Here is an 18,078-nt window from a genome sequence, read left to right as displayed (position 1 = left end):
TTTCTCACCAAAGCTGCATCCACACTGAGGAAATAATCCAGTTCGAGAGTGACTTAACTGTCCTGGGTTAGTGCTGGAGAATGCTGGGAATTGTAGTACACTGTGGCCCCAGAGCTATCTCTGACAGGGAGTCCCATAACCCTCCAAATGTAGTTGAACTGCAGTGCCCAGAATTCCTCCCCAGGTGCATCCACACTGAGGAAATGTTCCAGTTTGAGACTGCTCAGTGCTGGGGAATCCTGGGAATTGTAGTCTATTGTGGTCTCAGAGCCTCTGACAGAGAAGTCTCAATGTCTCCCAAACACTAGCATTCCCAGGATTCCCTACCATTGAGTTAAAGCAGTCTCAAAGTGGGTTATTACTCCTGCAGAGTGTGAGAGAGATATAAACGATAGGGACTGGATTCATTCATTAACTCACAAAAGGAGGATATCTGTGTCCAAAACACACTGCTTTGACTGCCAGGGCTCAGTGCTATGGAATCCTGGGAATTGTAGTTTATTGTGGCACCAGAGCTCTCTGACAGAGAAAGCCAAATGCCTCACAGACACCAGAATTCCAGAGCATTGAGCCCTGGCAGTCAAAGTTAGAAAAAATACACAGGGGCAAAATAAATATTGAAAATGGCCATGCACCACCTCCTCCTCCTCCTCTTCCTCATCATCCTCGCCTCGGTGCCAAAGGAAATGGCCCTCTCCCCCCTGCTGCCTTGGGGACCAAACAGAGAAGGAGCTCCTCTTCCTGAGTCTGGCAACCTCCTGTTGCCAACAAGCCTCGAAGATAATTCCCCAAACGTTTGGCCAAAACTCACCAAATCCCCCCGTATCTCACCAAATATTCAGTCAAAATCCCTGAAAAGTCCCTGTAATGTTAATATGGCAATAAAATGTAGCCCTAATTGAATAAAAATAATTGGAACTTATTTCAACTCTCAAAATTACCATTAAAACCAACCACCAAAATCACACCAAAGGCTCTGAAAAGTACCCATTTTGGTGTGAAAGTCACCAGATTAGCATTACTGCGGGCCGGGAGTCAAGGAGGAAACCACGCAGGGATGCCCCCTAGTGGTGAAAAACCGGGAATGTCCCGCCGGCAGGAGGGTTATGGCAACCCTAGGTGTGATGGAAAGGAGGTGAAAGATATGAGGAAAGGATAAAACTAGAAAGGCTATGAAGTGATGTAAAATGAAGAGGTCTAATCATAAATTTATAACTCTGTTATACAATATAATGATATAACATGAATGATATTGAGTAGGTGTCTGTTGATAAGATGTGTGTATGCTGTATATAATTGTTTTAATGTATTGTGTATTATTTGTTTTGTATGTTTTGTCTTTGTAATATTTGATTTGTTCAATAAAGTATTTTAAAAAACAAACAAACAGGATGTAATCAAGGCATGTGTCACCATAGCCAGATCTGAAGGAACAGGTGAAACTGGCACACTGGTTATAACTGTGCGAATGCACTGCTGGCCACTGCTGACACCTGGCTCAGAGTTGAGTCCAGGAAAACACCCAAGCTGTGAGCTTGAGATTTCAAGAGAATGTATCCCCATCCAACACAGGCAGAGTCCCTATTCCCTGATCTGCCTTTCAACTTCTGTTTTGTCTGGATTAATTTTCAGTTTCTTTGCCCTCATCCAGTCCAGTATTAACTAAGAGGCACTGGCTCAGTATAGGAACAGCTTCCTTGGAATCTGATGGAAAGGAGAGTTGGGTGTCACTGCACCCCAAAATTCTGGATGACCTCTTCCAGTGGTTTTGTGTAGATGTTAATTAGCATGGGGGACAAAATGGGGGAGGGTACAATTTGGGTTTATTGTGTATTGTCATTTTACTATGTACCAGATTGCTTTTACTGTAAACTGCCTCGATCCTAATCGGAGTGGGCAGGATATAAATAAAGTTTTATTATTATTATAGAACCTGTGGGAATGCGCAGGCCAATGGCCAGTGAGCCAAACAGGAGTCCCTTAGCATCACCTTCTGAATTCACCCATCTAAGAAAGACTAGAATCACTCGATAACAGTACCTCCAAGGCACATCTCAGAGAGGCATCCCAGAAGGCTACCATAGCTGATGGTATCAAAAGCTGCCAAAAGGTTCAGTAGAACCAACAAGGATATACTTTACTGTCCAGTTCCTTGTGTTGGTCATCCATTAAGGATGTTGAGAAACTGGAGCATGTCCAAAGGAGTCCGACTGTGTCCAGTTCTGGGCACCACAATTCAGAAAGGACATTGAGAAACTGGAGCGTGTCCAAAGGAGGGCGACAAAAATGGTGAAGGGTCTGGAAACCATGCCCTATGAAGAACGACTTAGGGAGCTGGGGATGTTTAGCCTGGAGAAAAGAAGGTTAAGAGGTGATATGATAGCCCTGTTTAAATATTTGAAAGGATGTCATATTGAGGAGGGAGCAAGCTTGTTTTCTGCTGCTCCAGAGAACAGGACCCGGAATAATGGATGCAAGCTACAGGAAAAGAGATTCCACCTGAACATTAGGAGGAACTTCCTGACAGTAAGGGCTGTTCGACAGTGGAATGCACTCCCTCGGAGGGTGATAGAGTCTCCTTCCTTGGAGGTCTTTAAACAGAGGCTGGATGGCCATCTGTCAGGGATGCTTTGAATTGGATTTCCTGCATGGCAGGGGGTTGGACTGGATGGCCCTAGTGGTCTCTTCCAACTCTATGATTCTATGATTCTATGTTCAGGACCACCTCCTTCCATACAATCTACCTCGCACACTCAGGTCCTCTGGGAGGAATCTGCTGCAACTTTTAAAAACTAGGCTACCTGTAATGGCCCAGAGGACCTTTTCAGCTACCGCTCCCAGATTATGGAATGGCCTGCCGGATGAGATCTGTCACATAACCACCGTAAACAGCTTAAAAAAGATACTCGGCCACCAGAAAGAATATCTAAATTGTTGGACCCTAATTTTTATTATTTTATATTTTATACTGTAAACCATTTAATAGTGTTTTAGGGGGGAATTTGGAGATATGGAATGTATATTTTAATGCTGTAAGCTGCCCTGATTGCCTTGCGTAGAGGGGCGGGATAATAATAATAATAATAATAATAATTATAATTATTATTATTATTATTATGGCAGTTTATCAGCAAAACTTGGGGGAAAGGGCTCTTCCTCTTTTTGACAAGTTCCTGATGACCACGAAGTGTCTAGCAAATGCCCTACAATCAGAGACACACTCTCTCGCAAGACAACAGATTAACTGAGCCTGCCACATTGCCAACTGCTCAGCCTAAGTCAGAGGCTGTGCAGACTGCCCCTAAGGGTATGCCATGGCCATGGCCCTGCATGCCGCGGCCCTGATCTGCGCTTTCCAGGGCGCAAAAAGGAGCCGCAAAAAGTTGGTCCTTTTTGTACTCTGGAAAGGGCATGATAGCCACCGTGCCACAGCTTTAAGGTGCTCCTTTGGTGCTGTGTCATGTAAACGCAGCAACAGAGGAGCGCCATGACTCCACACGCTGTGTGGAACGTCACGCAGCATCACGCCACTATGGGGCAGAATTGGGGTGTGTGTTGTATTGACGCCATGCTCTGACTCTGCCCCCAGGCCGGCCTTAATGGCCGGTCTGCACAGCCCCTTACTTCTGGTTCAGTGACCCTCTGGAGACATGCTTGGGTATGGTCCTCAGGTCTTTTTGCTTAAGCTAGAGTCACCATTAAAGATTTACCCTTCAACGAATCTGATCTCTTTATCAAGGAAACTGATGCGAAACTTGAACATGCTCAAAAGATGAAAGTGACTGTGAGGAAGTATGGCTTTTTGTCACCCTGTGACGCCTCCTTGGGTCACAGATATTTTTGGCACCGTCCTCCCTCGGGGCCATGACACGCCTTCAGCACTACAAGATGTTTCCCTTCTCAATCTTCCTTATTTTTTAGAAGAAGACTGACCACCAATTCCCATTTTCAAGACTTTCAAAAGGAAAAAGGCCAATGATAATCCAGTCCAACCCACTACCATACAAAAATACATAATCAAAGCGTCCCTAACAGATGGCCATCCAGACTCTGTCTATTGCACATTTTTGTGTACTATTGCACTATTTACTTGGATAGATCAGATAGCTATTTCTCCAAATGACTATACACTGGCATAATCATCCCTATTTATAAGAAGGTTAACCAATGAAACCCAGCAAATTATGGACCAATCAGTTTGCTGAATGTAATCTAAATGTAATCAGTAAATTATATGAGAGGCATTTACAGGTTAAATTATTTAATTGAATGGATCAAAAGTATGTTCATCAAATTTGCAGATGACACCAAATTAGGAAGAGTAGCTAATACCCCAGAGGAGAGGATCAAATTTCAAAATTACCTGAATAGATAGAAAACTGGGCTAAAGCTAACAAAATGAATTTCAACAGGGAGAAATGTAAGGTACTGCACTTAGGGCAGAAAAACGAAATGTACAGATATAGGATGAGGGACACCTGGCTTAACGAGACTACGTGCGAAAGGAATCTAGATCACAAGTTGAACATGAGTCAACAGCAGCTAAAAGAGCTGTGGCCTCCCCGTAGCCTGCACTACGAAAGATCAAGCAAGAATTTTTCCTGGTGTTGATGTCAGACTAACTGGATGATAATTGTTGGGATCCTCTTTTTGCCCCTTTTTGAAGTTGGGGACAACGTTTGCCTGTCTCCAGTCTGCTGGCACTTCTCCTGTTCTCCAGGAATTCTCAAAGATTATTGCTAATGGTTCCAATACTATATTTGCCAGGTCTTTTAATACCCTTGGATGTAGTTCATCTGTTTCCTAGAGATTTATATTGATTTAGATTAACTAGATATTCCTGTACCATCTCTTTACTTATTCTGTGCTGAAATTCCCCTGTTCTGTCCTCTGCTCCATTATCCTCACGTTGAGCACCCTTTGCCTTTTCTGAGAAGACTGAAGCAAAAAAGGTATTGAGTAATTCTGCCTTTTCTCTGTCCCCTGTTAGCATTTTGCCATTTTCTGCATGCAGTGGCCCTACCATTTCCTCCTCCTTCCTTTTGTTGCAGACATATAAAAAAAGCCCTTTTTGTTGTTCTTAACTTCTCTAGCAAGACTGAGTTCATTCTGTGCTTTAGCTTTTCTGACTTTACTCCTCCCTTCATCCACCATCTTGAGGGAGAGGAAGGCAGGCTAGCTTCAACAGGCCTCTGAGGGAGAGCACATTTCCTGGACTTTTCCCCTTTCCTACTGCCATTCCCTTCTCCTTTTGTGTCTTGTAAGGCTGAGAACAGGGAAATGTCTAATTTACAAATGGTAAGCCACTCTGATAGCCTTGGCTGAAGAGTGGGGTATAAATAATAATAATAATAATAATAATTATTATTATTATTATTATTATACACGTGCTCGCTATTTGTTTGAATTCCTCTTTGGTGATTTCCCCATTTTCCCATTTGTTATACATGTTCCATTTAAAATTTAGCTCAGTTGAAAGTTCCTTAGTCATCCATCCTGACTTCTTATGACATCTCCCATTTTTCTTCCTCATTGGAACTGTTTGAAATTGTGCCTTCAGTATCTCCCTTTTAAGAAACTCCCATCCATCCTGAAATCCCCTCTCTTTTAGTATTTCTGACTATGGGATCACCCTCAATACTTCTCTAAGTTTACTAAAATCAGCTTTTCTAAAGTCTAGAATGCGTGTCTGACTATGCCTGACTTCTCCTTTCCACTGTATAACAAACTCCAGGAGAACATGGTCACTTCCACCTAATGATCCCACCACTTAGACCCCATTAACCAAGTCATCCTTATTGGTTAGGATCAGATCTAAAATAGCTGACCCCCTTGTTGCCTCTTCCACCTTTTGGACCATGAAATTGTCTTCCAGGCAAGTGAGGAATTTGCTAGACCTTGAGGATTTTGCTGAGTTTGACTTCCAGCAAATATCAGGATAGTTGAAGTCGCCTATAACTTCTACATCTGTCCATTCTGAGTGTGTGGTCATGTGTTCTAGAAAGGCATCATCCAATTCCTCCATCTGACTTGGGGGTCTGTAGTAGACTCCCACCATAACATCCTTATTGTTTTCCTCCCCTTTAATTTTTATCCAGATGCTCTCTACCTGGCTTCCAGAATTGATGTCCTGGATCTCTTCACTGGTGTAACTATCTGACATATAGTGCTGTTCCTCCTTCTTTCCTGTTTGGCCTGTTTCTCTTGAAAAGGTTATACCCCTCTATTCCTACATTCGAATAGTGAGACTCATCCCACCAGGTTTCAGTGATGCCTATTATATCATATTTGCTTTGTTGTACTAGGAGTTCGAGTTTATCTTGCTTATTTCCCATGCTCTCTGCATTAGTGTAGAAACATCACAGACCATAGGCCCCCTTTACTTGCTGCCTGTGCAAGTTTTTTTGCCTCCCACTGTTGGGTCCTTGCACTATTTGTCTTGTTTCTTCTATGTCAGTTTGACTATTTTCTCCAGCCCTTTTGCCTTCCTTAATATTGCCTTCCTCCCCCACAAAACTCAGTTTAAAGCCCTCCTGATCAGGTTCTCGAGACTGCTGGCAAAAAGCAAGGAGTCTTTCCTCATGGAACTGCAGCCCATGATCGAAGAATCCAAATTGTTCTTGATGGCACCATCTGCGGAGCCAGTTGTTCACATCCGCTATTTTCCTCTCCCTTCCTGGACCGTGCCCTTCAATTGGCAGAAGAGACGAGATGACAACCTCCGCATCCGTTCCTTTCAGCTTCCTACCAAGCACCTCGTAAACCCTTCTGATGTTCTGAAGGCTGTGTCTTGCAGTATCATTGGTTCCCACATGGACCAAAAGGAAGGGGTATTGGTCAGTAGGCTTGACCATTCTTGTCAGCCTCTCTGTCACATCACGGATCTTGGCCCCACGGAGATAACACACCTCTCGAGACATCTTGTCAGTCCTATAAATCACTGCTTCTGTACCCCTCAGCAAGGAGTCCCCCACTGCGACCACACGCCTCCTCCGAGGCTTAGCAGCGACTGTTCCCTCGGGTGGGACTCTCAGGCTCCCCTGCTCTGTCCCTGAAGTCTTTTCATGCTGCTCTTCTTTGTCCTCCTTGATAAGGGAAAGAGCTTCAAATCGATTCTCTAGCTGCAAGCTCCCAGAACGATCCCTGGTTTCCCTATTTCTCTGTGTGACATTCCTCCAGCTGTCTGCCTCCTGTGTATGGGAAGTGACCTCCTCCGCTCCAGTAACTTCCTCTGCATGGTACTCATCCAAGATCATTAGTTCTGTTCTGTCCAGGAAATCATCTTGCTCCCTAATATGCTGAAGTGTAGCTACTCTGGACTCCAGCTGCTGTACTTTCTCCTCCTAGGGTGCTACCAACTTGGTTCTCCACATTTGTAGGCAAGAAGGCAAACATCCCACAAGTGTTGCAGGTGACTGCAGCGGTTCTGTCAGTGTCCATACTGAAAAGTCTTAGCAAATTACTGGAACAGGACTGTGGGCTTCCTTCTAAAAAAAAAAAAAATCCTCTGGCAAACGCCAACATTAAAGCCCCTGATGTTTCACCAATTTCTGGCAGTGAGCTCAATGAACTCCACCTCTGCTGTAGATCCCCTTGGTCTGCTAGCTCTGCTCCCTAGTGACTCACCAATGTGACTCACTGAAGCTCCACCCCCTCTGCAACAAGCACACTCTCCCTAGAGTTTTAAAAAATTTAAACAGTCACCGCTAAAAATGGCTGCCCAACTACCTCTTTCCTTCTCCTCTCTGTAGCAGGAACTGCTCTGGAAACGCTCTGGGAGGAGTGATATAGAGTTTGTCTGCTAGCTCCGTCCCCTAGTGACTCACCGATGTGACTCACTGAAGCTCCACCCCCTCTGCAAAAAGCACAATCTCCCTAGAGTTTAAAAATTTTTTTAAACAGTCACCACTCAAAATGGCTGCCCAGCTACCTCTCTCCTCCTCCTCTCTGTAGCTGGAACTGCTCTGGAAAGGCTCTGGGAAGAGTGATATAGAGCTGATATAGAGCTAGTCTGCTAACCCCGCCCCCTAGTGACTCACAGTTGTGACTCACTGAAGCTCCACCCCCTCTGCAAAAAGCACACTCTCCCTAGAGTTTTTTAAAAAATTAAACAGTCACCACTCAAAATGGCTGCCCAGCTACCTTTCTCCTCCTCCTCTCTGTAGCAGGAACTTATTTTATTAAAATTGTTATTATCTGCATGGAAAATGGTTTCATGCTATATGCTGCTGTTTGTTGTTGTGTGCCTTTACGTCATTTCCAACTTATGGTGATCCTGCCATCAGGTTTTCTTGGTAACATTTGTTCAGTGGGGGTTTGGCATTGTCTTCCTCTGAGGCTGAAAGGGTGTGACTATCGTGGAGTCATTAAATCGGTTTACATGGCCAAGTGGGGATTCAAACCCTGGTCTCCAGAGGCCTAGTCCACAACACTACACCATGCTTGTTCCTTACATACTGTTTGTAGTCTTTCACTGTGCCGGACATGATTTTTCCCCCAGTATGAGGTATATTATTGTTATCTATGCAAACAATGTATTACAACTGCATATTCACAAAGCCTTTACTCTATAAGCATGTAACACAGGTAATTTTAAAGTTAAATATGTAAAAAACAATCACTGAAGTTTGTATCAAAGCATTGCCTCAAGTTTCCAGTTATGAGGGCTGAGTTTGATTAGGCGTTGCACTCTGAACTGATTGGGTATTCTGGTTCTTGCATTAAACCTTCTGGTTTGCAGGAAAACAACCATTCATATCTTGAAGGCTTTGATTCCTGAATCTTTATTTATTTTACTTAATATCTAAATGGTATATACAGTAGGCCCTCCGAATCTGCGAACTTACCATCCGTGGATTCCAGCATCTGTGGATGGCAAGCACATGTGGGGGGGGGGGGGGGAGAGGAGGAGAAGGAAAGATGAGGCAGCAGTAGCAGGGAAGAGGAGGGAGGTGGAAGAGAAAGAAGCGGAGATGGAGGTGGCGGTAGTAGTAGTAGTAGTAGTAATAGGAGGCCCGGAGGACATCGCAGCTGGAGAAGGGGCTCTTCCTCCTTCCCAAAGCCTACCTTGCCTTCCTCTCCTCCTCTTCCTCCTCCTCCTCCTCCAATTCCTCATCCTTATGTTGCCTGGCAAGCATGGTGAGGCCTAGTGGGGCAGGAAGCAGAGCAGCAGAGCCTCAGCTGGGCTGGAGCTGAAAGGGACTACGAGGTTTTCAGGCTGAGCCCTCAAGCAACCGCCTGGGAAGCGTCACTCTGGAATGGCAGACTAGGACCTTCCTTCTTCCCAGGTCTTCCAGCCGCAACGGACACCTGAGGCTCGTGGTTCCCGCTGCCCGCATCAGGTCTAGATGAGTTTGTCTGACTCCATCCTTCCCTCCATCCATGGGGCTCATCCACAGGGGCTCATCCAGGCCTGATGGGCGCGGCGGGAACCATGAGCCTCTGGTGTCCATTGGGGCTGGAAGACCTGGAAGGAAGGAAGGTCCAAGGATGGTGCTCTGTAATGCTGCTTCTTGGGGGTGTGTGTGTGAGTGCTCTGGGTCCCAGCTGGGTGACCTCGTGGTCCCTTTCAGCTCTGGCCCCGCTAAGGCTCAGCCGCTCCGCTTTCTGCCCCTCCAGGCCTTGCCATGCCCACCAGGTGACGTCTAGCCTGTGATAATATACCAAAGGGTTTAGGGAAATTTGACAAAAGGATATACTGATGTTCCTTTTTTCCTTTCAAGTTTGTATCTTTTGTTTATTTATAGGATGTTTTATACGTGCTAAATCAATTTCTATTGGTTGGTCTGTTGAAAGGCTTGGGATGATATTTTGAGGAGGATTGTCAATCAATTGGGTGTCAATGTGGTTCCCTAAGTGTTTATTAGTTTTGAGATTGGACTTTTCAGTATCTAATGTAATTTGTATTAATTCAGATGTTTGAGCTGTATTAGATTCTTCATGATTAATTTCCCCATCAGATCTCCTACCATTTTCTGATGTTATATTTCTCCCTGTTTTACAAAGCTTTTTTGGAGCTCCAGACGCTTCCACCTTTGAGTTTTTCCTTTTGCGACCCTTCTTTGAACTTATTGCAGATCTGTACATGATATCCCTGTCACTTTTCGAGATAGGAGTTGTTATCAAAGAGGATTTATCTTTGCCGTTTTCCTTGTCTAATTTTTGCTCTTTTGAGTTAGTACAGATCGTTTGAAGGTGTAAATCTACTAAAGTGGTAAGGAGAGTATTACACTCAGTAAGGAATTTTTTAACAATTCCTCAAAGAGAGTGGAAATCCATTTAGGATTTTCCATATCCTTTTTTGGATTGTAGAATCCAAGTGGTAATCTAAGAACTCTGTCAGATCTTAACACATCCTCTCTTGGATCTGTTTCCATTTTAGTCCCAGATAACTTTTCACTTATAATAGGTTCAGGTGCCACCTGTGATTCTGAGCATCCATGGATAGCATCCCCAAGGACAGCAACCCTGTGTTGTCCCAATGGCAGCACATGCCCATCAATGCACTGTCATTAGGGACAGTCCCCTTTGGCCCGCCTCACCACCATTAAGTTCTGTTGTCCCCAATGGCGATGCGGTTGCATGTATTCACCACCACGGGAAAACAGGGCTTTCCCAAATGATAGTGTGGCCACAGGGACATGCCATCTCTGCACTGGGTGACACCATAGCTAGTGATGCCACTTGGTAAAACAAGTAAAGGTTGTGAGACTCAAAAGTGTTTTGCTCTGTCAGTGAAAATTCCCTGACTTTATTTATATCACATTAAATTATCAGGGTAACTTCCTTTTTATATTTTGATCTTGTTCCTTTGACTAATAGATGATGGAAGTAGAAAATAAATCACTATTAGTCTTGTACCCCGCCCCTTTACCTTATTAAAAATAAAAAAATTAAACACACCTATTTAGTGCCAACACTTCCCATCAATTTCAGGTTTCTTCTTTAAAGAAACAGGACAGTTCCCTCATCAAGTAAGACCTGCAACTCTTATAATTTGTACATACTTCCATATATTTTGAGGTCAGTGGCTCCTTCCCATCCACATGCACTACACACTACACAGTTATAGCAATTAACTGCCATGCTGCATCCTCTGGAGTCCTGGAGTTTGTAGTTGGTGCACTGCAACAGTTCTCTGGCAAAGAGTTCTAAACACTTTTCTCTAAACTATGAATTAAATAATTTCATAAGATGTTGCCAGGGAAGTTGAAGTGGAATCATAGTGTAGTGCCAAATTCACTGTTTGTTTGTCCGAGTAAAGTTAATGTTTATTTGTATGTTTTAAAGTAATAAAAGCTTTAAATAGGAAAAAGGAAAAAAGGAAAAAAGAAAAATGGCATGTTCCCAGATCTGTGGGTGATCTTGTTGTCTCTCTGGGCTGACAGTACCCTCAGAAGAATGTCATTCTTATCCTAGAAGGATAAGTCAATTAATGTGTGACAGTGGTGCCAAAATAAAGCAGGATGTTCATTGCACTAGAGCATATGGTATCAAGTAATTATATGGAAAATGCTTGTAGCAAACCATCTCACCACTGTTTTTTTTCTTTCAGAAGAAGAAGGATGAAGGCTCGTGCCCCTCCTCCACCAAATCATCCTCTCGCTCCCTGTAAAGTTAATAATGAACACAGTTCAGCAACAGACCTGGAAACGTTGCCTGTAAATATGAAGCAAAATCTGATTAGCAGGACAGTAGACTTCACAATAGTTTTTCCAGATGGAGAAGAACAGAAGGATAATGTACCTGGAAGGTAAGACTTTAAAACTTTTTCAAGTATTACAGTAGTTTCCAACCATTTTTCACTTGTGTACCTCTTGGCAGCCTGTTTCCATAAACTGTACTTCATGCTAGCAAACTGTTTGTAATTAATATAGTTGTTGTCATTTCCCATTAACGTAGCCTAGGTTTGCATTGAGTTTTTTGTCTCCTGCATCACACTGTTGATTCATGATTAGTTCTAGTCTCACAGCAGCTTTGAAAGTGAGAATAATGATTGTGAGTGCCTGCATGGCAGGGGTTTGGACTGGATGACCCTTGTGGTCTCTTCCAAATTCTATGATTCTATGGTTATTTGTGCTCCCCACTCCTGAAGCCCCAACCTGCCATGCTTAATTCACACAACAATCTCTAGCTTTGGTCAGGAGGAGGAAGAATCACTGAGGGGTGGTGATGGCAAACTCACAAATGTGGAGGGCCAAGTATACTTAAATTATTAAAATTGATTTTACCGGATTCTGTCCAGAAATTTCTGGCATAAAGGGTGGGAAATAATAATAATAATAATAATAATAATAATAAGTACATACATAGCACTGAGCTGCATTTATTTTATTTAAAATATTTATATCTTACCCTTCTTCCAGCATGCCAATAGTGCTGACAAGGATAAAACTATAAAATGTCCACTGGTTTAGAGAGTGGTGGATTTTCCTTCTTTTCTATCTCAATTTGAGGCTTATCAGCAAGACTAGTGGACACTGTCATCAACTATCAGCAAAGCAACAGCCAAAAAATCAATTCCTCACCTCCTGAGGGACAGCCAACCCCACAAATATTAATGAAGAACACACTGCCGCCACTGCCTGATAGCAATAGCAAAAATCCACCATGAAGCCCTCCTATAGTCAAGACAAGTGCAGGAACAGATGAGTTGGTGCCAAACACCACAGAGAGCTGCCCTTCCTCACTCTCCTTTTGCTCCCTCTCTTCATTCTACCCCTCAATCCACCAATAAGTGCTAATGCAGTTTTTTTTTTTTTTGCTAGACTGCACTTTAAATCATAGAATCATAGAACTGGAAGAGACCACAAGGGCCATCCAGTCCAACCCCCTGCCATGCAGGAACTCACAATCAAAACATCCCCGACAGATGGCTATCATGTCACATCTTAACCTTCTCTGAAATTAAGACACACTACATCAACAGCAGTCTCCTCATCTACCAAGCTTGTATATAAAAAAGAGATCAGATTAGTCTGGCTTATCTTGTTTTTCCAGCTGGGGCTGCTTTAGTTGGAGATCCTGCATTGAACAGGTTGTTGGATTTGATGGCCCAGCTGTATGATTTTGTGATTCTACCTCTTCTTATGCAAGCCAGCTTTAGTTTCAAAATCTGACAGGAAGAACTTTCTCTTGGTCTCACCGCCTTCTCAGACATGTTTGGTGAGGACTCAGGTGAGAGCCTTCTCAGTGGCTGCTTCCAGTCTGTGGAACTCGCTTCTATGGGAGACCTGTTTGGCTCCCTCCATGCTCCTTTTCTGCTCTCAGATAATCTTTTTATTTAGACTGGTCTTTTAATTATAATTACAGTTAGCAGCTTTGACTTTTTAATTTTTTTTATTAAGTTTTATCAAATAACAAACTCATAAACAATACAAATAACAGACCTTGGGAATGAGCAAAGAGTATTTCCACCCAATAATACAGTCGGCCCTTCTTATACACAATTTTTTTATACATGGATTCAAGCATCCACAGTTTGAAAATGTTAAAAAAAAGTATAAATTTCAAATATGAAACCTTGATTTTCCATTTTTTTTATAAGGGACACCATTTGGCTATTTCGTTATATTTAATGGGACTTGATCATCCATTGATTTTGTTATCCATGGGGGATCTTGGAACCAAACCCCAGTATATAACAAGGGTCCACTGTACATTCTTTCAAAGTTGTAAAAAGATCCAGAAAGGGAAATCATAGATCATTCTGCAGCTTTGACTTTTGTGGATTTGATTAATATGTTCTCTCAAGGAATCTCTAGGTCCACCAGCACAATTCTGTCAGAGGTTGACCATAGTGCTATGCTGGAGGACCTAGAGATTACTACAGAAAATACTTCTCTAAGCATTTGTAGATTCTCCAGCAGATGTTGACCATAGAGTCATAGAATCGTAGAGTTGGAAGAGACCACAAGGGCCATCCAGTCCAACCACCTGCCATGCAGGAAATCTCAGTCAAAGCATACCCGACAGATGGCCATCCAGCCTCTACTTAAAGACCTCCAAAGAAGGACACTCCACCACACTCCAAGGGAGTGTGTTCCACTGTCGAACAGCCCTTACTGTCAAGAGGTTCCTCATAATGTTGAGGTGGAATCTCTTTTCCTGTAGCTTGCATCCATTGTTCCGTGTCCTGTTCTCTGGAGCAGCAGAAAACAAGTTTGCTCCCTCCTCAATATAACATCCCTTCAAATATTTAAACAGGGCTATCATATCACCTCTTAACCTTCTTTTCTCCAGCCTAAACATCCCCAGCTTTCTAAGTCATTCCTCATAGGACATGGTTTTCAGACCCTTCACCATTTTAGTATCCCTCCTTTGGACATGCTCCAGTTTCTCAATGTCCTTTTTGAATTGTGGTGCCTGGAACTGGACACAATATTCCAGGTGGGGCCTGACCAAAGCAGAATATAGTGGCACTATTACTTCTCTTGATCTAGACACTATTCTTTTATTGATGCAACCTAAAATTGCATTGGCCTTTTTAGCTGCTGCATCACACTGTTGACTCATGTTCAACTTGTGGTCTACTTGGACTCCAAGATCCCTTTCACATTCAGCCAGGTGTCCCCCATCCTATATCTGTGCATTTCATTTTTCCGCCCTAAATGCAGTACCTTACATTTCTCTGTGTTGAATTTCATTTTGTTAGCTTTGGCCCAGATTTCTAGTCTCTTCAGGTTGTTTTGAATTTTGATCCAGTCCTCTGGAGTATTAGCTATTCCTCCTAATTTGGAGTCATCTGCAAATTTGATAAGTATGCCCCCAATTCTGTCATCCAAGTCATTGATGAAGATGTTGAATAGCACTGGACCCAGGACAGAGCCCTGCAGGACCCCACTGGTCACTTCTATCCAGGATGGAAGGGAGCCATTTTTGAGAACCCTTTGAGTTCAGCCAGTCAACCAATTACAAATCCATGTAACAGTTACCTTATCTAGCCCAGATTCTACAAGCTTGTTTTCAAGAATGTCATGGGGAACTTTGTCAAAGGCCCTACTGAAATCAAGATATACTATATCCACAGCATTCCCTTCATCTACCAAGCTGGTAATTTTATCAAAGAAAGAGATCAGATTTGTCTGGTATGACTTGTTTCTCTGAAACCCGTGTTGACTTTTTCTAATTATGGAATTGCCTTCTAGATGTTCACAGACTCTCTGTTTAATGATCTGCTCTAGAATCTTTCCTGGTATTGATGTCAGACTAACTGGACGATAATTGTTTGGATCCTCCCCCCACCCCCACCCCTTTTTGAAGATGGGGACAACGTTTGCTCTCCTCCAGTCTACTGGGACTTCTCCTGTTCTCCAGGAGTTTTCAAAGAGTTGCTCTGGAGGTCCTAGAAATTCCTAGAGAGTTGTTTTCTCAGGTTAAAAAATTAGTGTTTTTTATTTATGGTTTTTCCTTTTTCATGGGGGTCCTCTGCCCCTAAACCCAGCGATTGTGGAGGACCTACTGTATGGAGCAGTAGTGTGTGTGTATGAAGTGGTTTACTGTATTTTAACTTTTTACTGTAAATTATGTTTTAAATATGTTTGAAATTATTTAACTCTTTTGAATCAGTTAAAACATAATACTGTCATTTAATTCTTTTTTTTATAACTTGCGTAAACTAATATTTTTGCACAATCCTTTAAAAAATAGTTTATGCTGCCTTGAATCCCATCTCAGGAGAAAGATGGAATAAAATAAAATATTTTTTTTATTTAGGCACGCCTCTTCATGGCTGTAGCTACTAAGTGTTGGCATTGAGGAATTGATTTGGTAACATTAAACTATATGATGTAGAGTTGTCCCTAATTTTGTTCAGAATTGTCTATGTGTAGATTTGCTTTGAAGCTATCCTGTCACTGTTCATGCACTTTTGTAAGTGCTCTAATGGTAGCAAAACTGCTTATCCTCTAACATTGGAAAGAGTAGTGTCCACCAGCAATTACAGGAGAACAGAAAACTTTAATGCTTTTCTATTTTCAAGCACACAGCTGAATTTGACAGAAATTTTAAGATAATATTTGGGTATCTGCATGGCCTACTCTAATTTAGACTGATTTTCCTTTCTTATAGAGGAATCAATTACAGCATTTTTATGTTTACATTGTTTGCTATGTGTTAACCCATCTTTCTCATTTGGTATATTAAAATTAAATATAGAGAATAATAAATAGAAGCATAAGAAGCAGGATGGAGATTTATAATACCCCAAAGTCTATGGAACAAAATGGTTGTCTTCAGTATTATTTACTAGAATATGTTCTCTAAGAACCATTGGAGCCAGGTAAATAGGCTTTCTCCCAATCCCTGAAAAGTAGCCCAGAAAGATATAATGATCACAGTTGCAGTGAATGCTGGTGAGACTTCCAGGAGAAAACAAATGTCACGTTGCTCAGTCCTGGTACAAATTGTCCCCTTGGGCAAATAAGACAATTGTAATCTTTAGACTAAGGACTACACAAGGTTTTTTAACAGAATAAAAGTGTCTTTGGCTGGTAATTATCAGATGATGTTGTGTCAGTCTTGCTGCCTTCCTGTTACTACAGTGCACCTTTTCATTGACAGGCAAAAACCAAAGTTTGCGAAATAAAAAATAAGTAAGCCAATAGCCACAGAGTGACCCGGCTTTGGAATAGCTGGTGGAAGTGGGAGAGAGGAGAAGTTTCAGGCTCCTTCATGGCATTGACTACTATGGTGCTGGACATGAAGTGAGGATTATAACACCTGGGGTGGGTGTGTTTCCAATCAGTACAGTTGAGTGAAAGTGTGATAAAAAACATTTTCAAAGCAGTATGTTCCTTTTTCATTAATGTATGAAAAAGGAACTATCCCCTTCAAAACTGATGAAACATTTCTTAAAGGACAGTTTCTGACTTCTACCATATAGACATCAGGTCCTAGTGTAACATCTTCAATTAACTAGGATGGATAATAATTTCTATTGTTACTTTTCTAAATGTTTTCTGGAGACTTCTGTTATTAAAAGAGTTTGTACATTTGAAGTTGGTAAATATTAGCTACAGCACGGATAAATGTTTGTTGTCATTAACTGGTTTCTGAATAACTTTCTTACAGTAAAGCTGTGATGGACCTGTTAGTTGACCTGTGCAGCCGACACCACTTGAATCCAGCCCACCACATTCTTGAGCTGCAATCTTGGGGGACCCAACACCCTTTGAATTACAAACCAAATACTATGATAGGGATACTGGATGTACAGAAGATAGTTTTGAAGGAGAAGATTCCAGAGGAAAAGACCAAGCAGCCACCATCTAAGATTCCTGAGGTCAGAAATATCTGCTATGTAATCATATGTAATTATATGTTGCATGCCAAAATATGTCAAGGAATGATGAGGATAATTCTTTCCCCATCTATATTATATTAAGTGATTGTGACATCATTAGCTCTTGTCTTTTTAAAAAAGGTTTTAGTATTGTGGATTTATCACTATGGTGTCAATTTTATCCTGTCGGACAGCTAGTGTGAACTCTGACCCTATGGTATATGATGTGGTGGCAGGGGCTGTTTATGGTACCTGCTTATTTTGTGGCATACCACTGATCATTAAGTGCCAATCTATAGAGCACTAAAACATAGTGGTTTAATGGAGATGGGCAATTCACAGAATTTAATATGGAACTGTGTGGCATCCATTTTCTCAACACATTGCTTTTCCTCCTCTCCTTCTGCTAGTAAATTCAAGTGATGTTTGCCCCAAAGCCCCGAGATAACTGTCAGCACCTTGGTTCAGACAGTTATGCAACACAGCATTGTTGTTTGTACATATTTTCTACAGACATAGTTACAACTTTGCTTGTGTTCTACACTTCATGAGTTCAGGTCAAAGGAAATAACACCACATACTCCTAAAGAGTAAAGATATACAACTGAACACTAAAATTAGAATAATCTAAGCCATTGTATTCCCAATCACCATGTATGGATATGAGAGCTGTGAAAAAAAGTGGATAAGAAGAAAATCCACTCATTTGAGAGTGCTGAGAATACCACGACAACCAAAAAGATAACGAAATGGAACCTTGAACAGGTGAAGCCTGAAATCTCCCAAGAAGCCAAGAT

At 42.1% G+C, this 18,078-nt stretch overlaps 1 protein-coding gene across 2 annotated transcripts in view; it reads left to right on the top strand.

Moving 5' to 3' along the window:
- COBL (cordon-bleu WH2 repeat protein) overlaps positions 1-18,078 on the top strand; it is a 192,699-nt gene that overhangs the window by 18,323 nt on the left and 156,298 nt on the right. The window contains exons 2-3 of one of the 2 annotated variants that reach the window (XM_089532471.1): positions 11,558-11,752; positions 17,071-17,281. In XM_089532471.1, the coding sequence (XP_089388597.1) occupies positions 11,558-11,752; positions 17,071-17,281 (406 nt within the window). Of the gene's footprint in view, positions 1-11,554; positions 11,753-17,070; positions 17,282-18,078 lie in introns of both variants that reach the window. The other variant, XM_089532470.1, reaches the window with a different exon arrangement.

Source organism: Sceloporus occidentalis, unplaced genomic scaffold (assembly GCF_023333645.1).
Source record: "Sceloporus occidentalis isolate IW3139 unplaced genomic scaffold, rSceOcc1.0.p SCAF_7, whole genome shotgun sequence".
In the NCBI taxonomy this organism is placed as follows: domain Eukaryota; kingdom Metazoa; phylum Chordata; class Lepidosauria; order Squamata; family Phrynosomatidae; genus Sceloporus; species Sceloporus occidentalis.
This window is presented reverse-complemented; position numbering and strand designations above follow the sequence as displayed.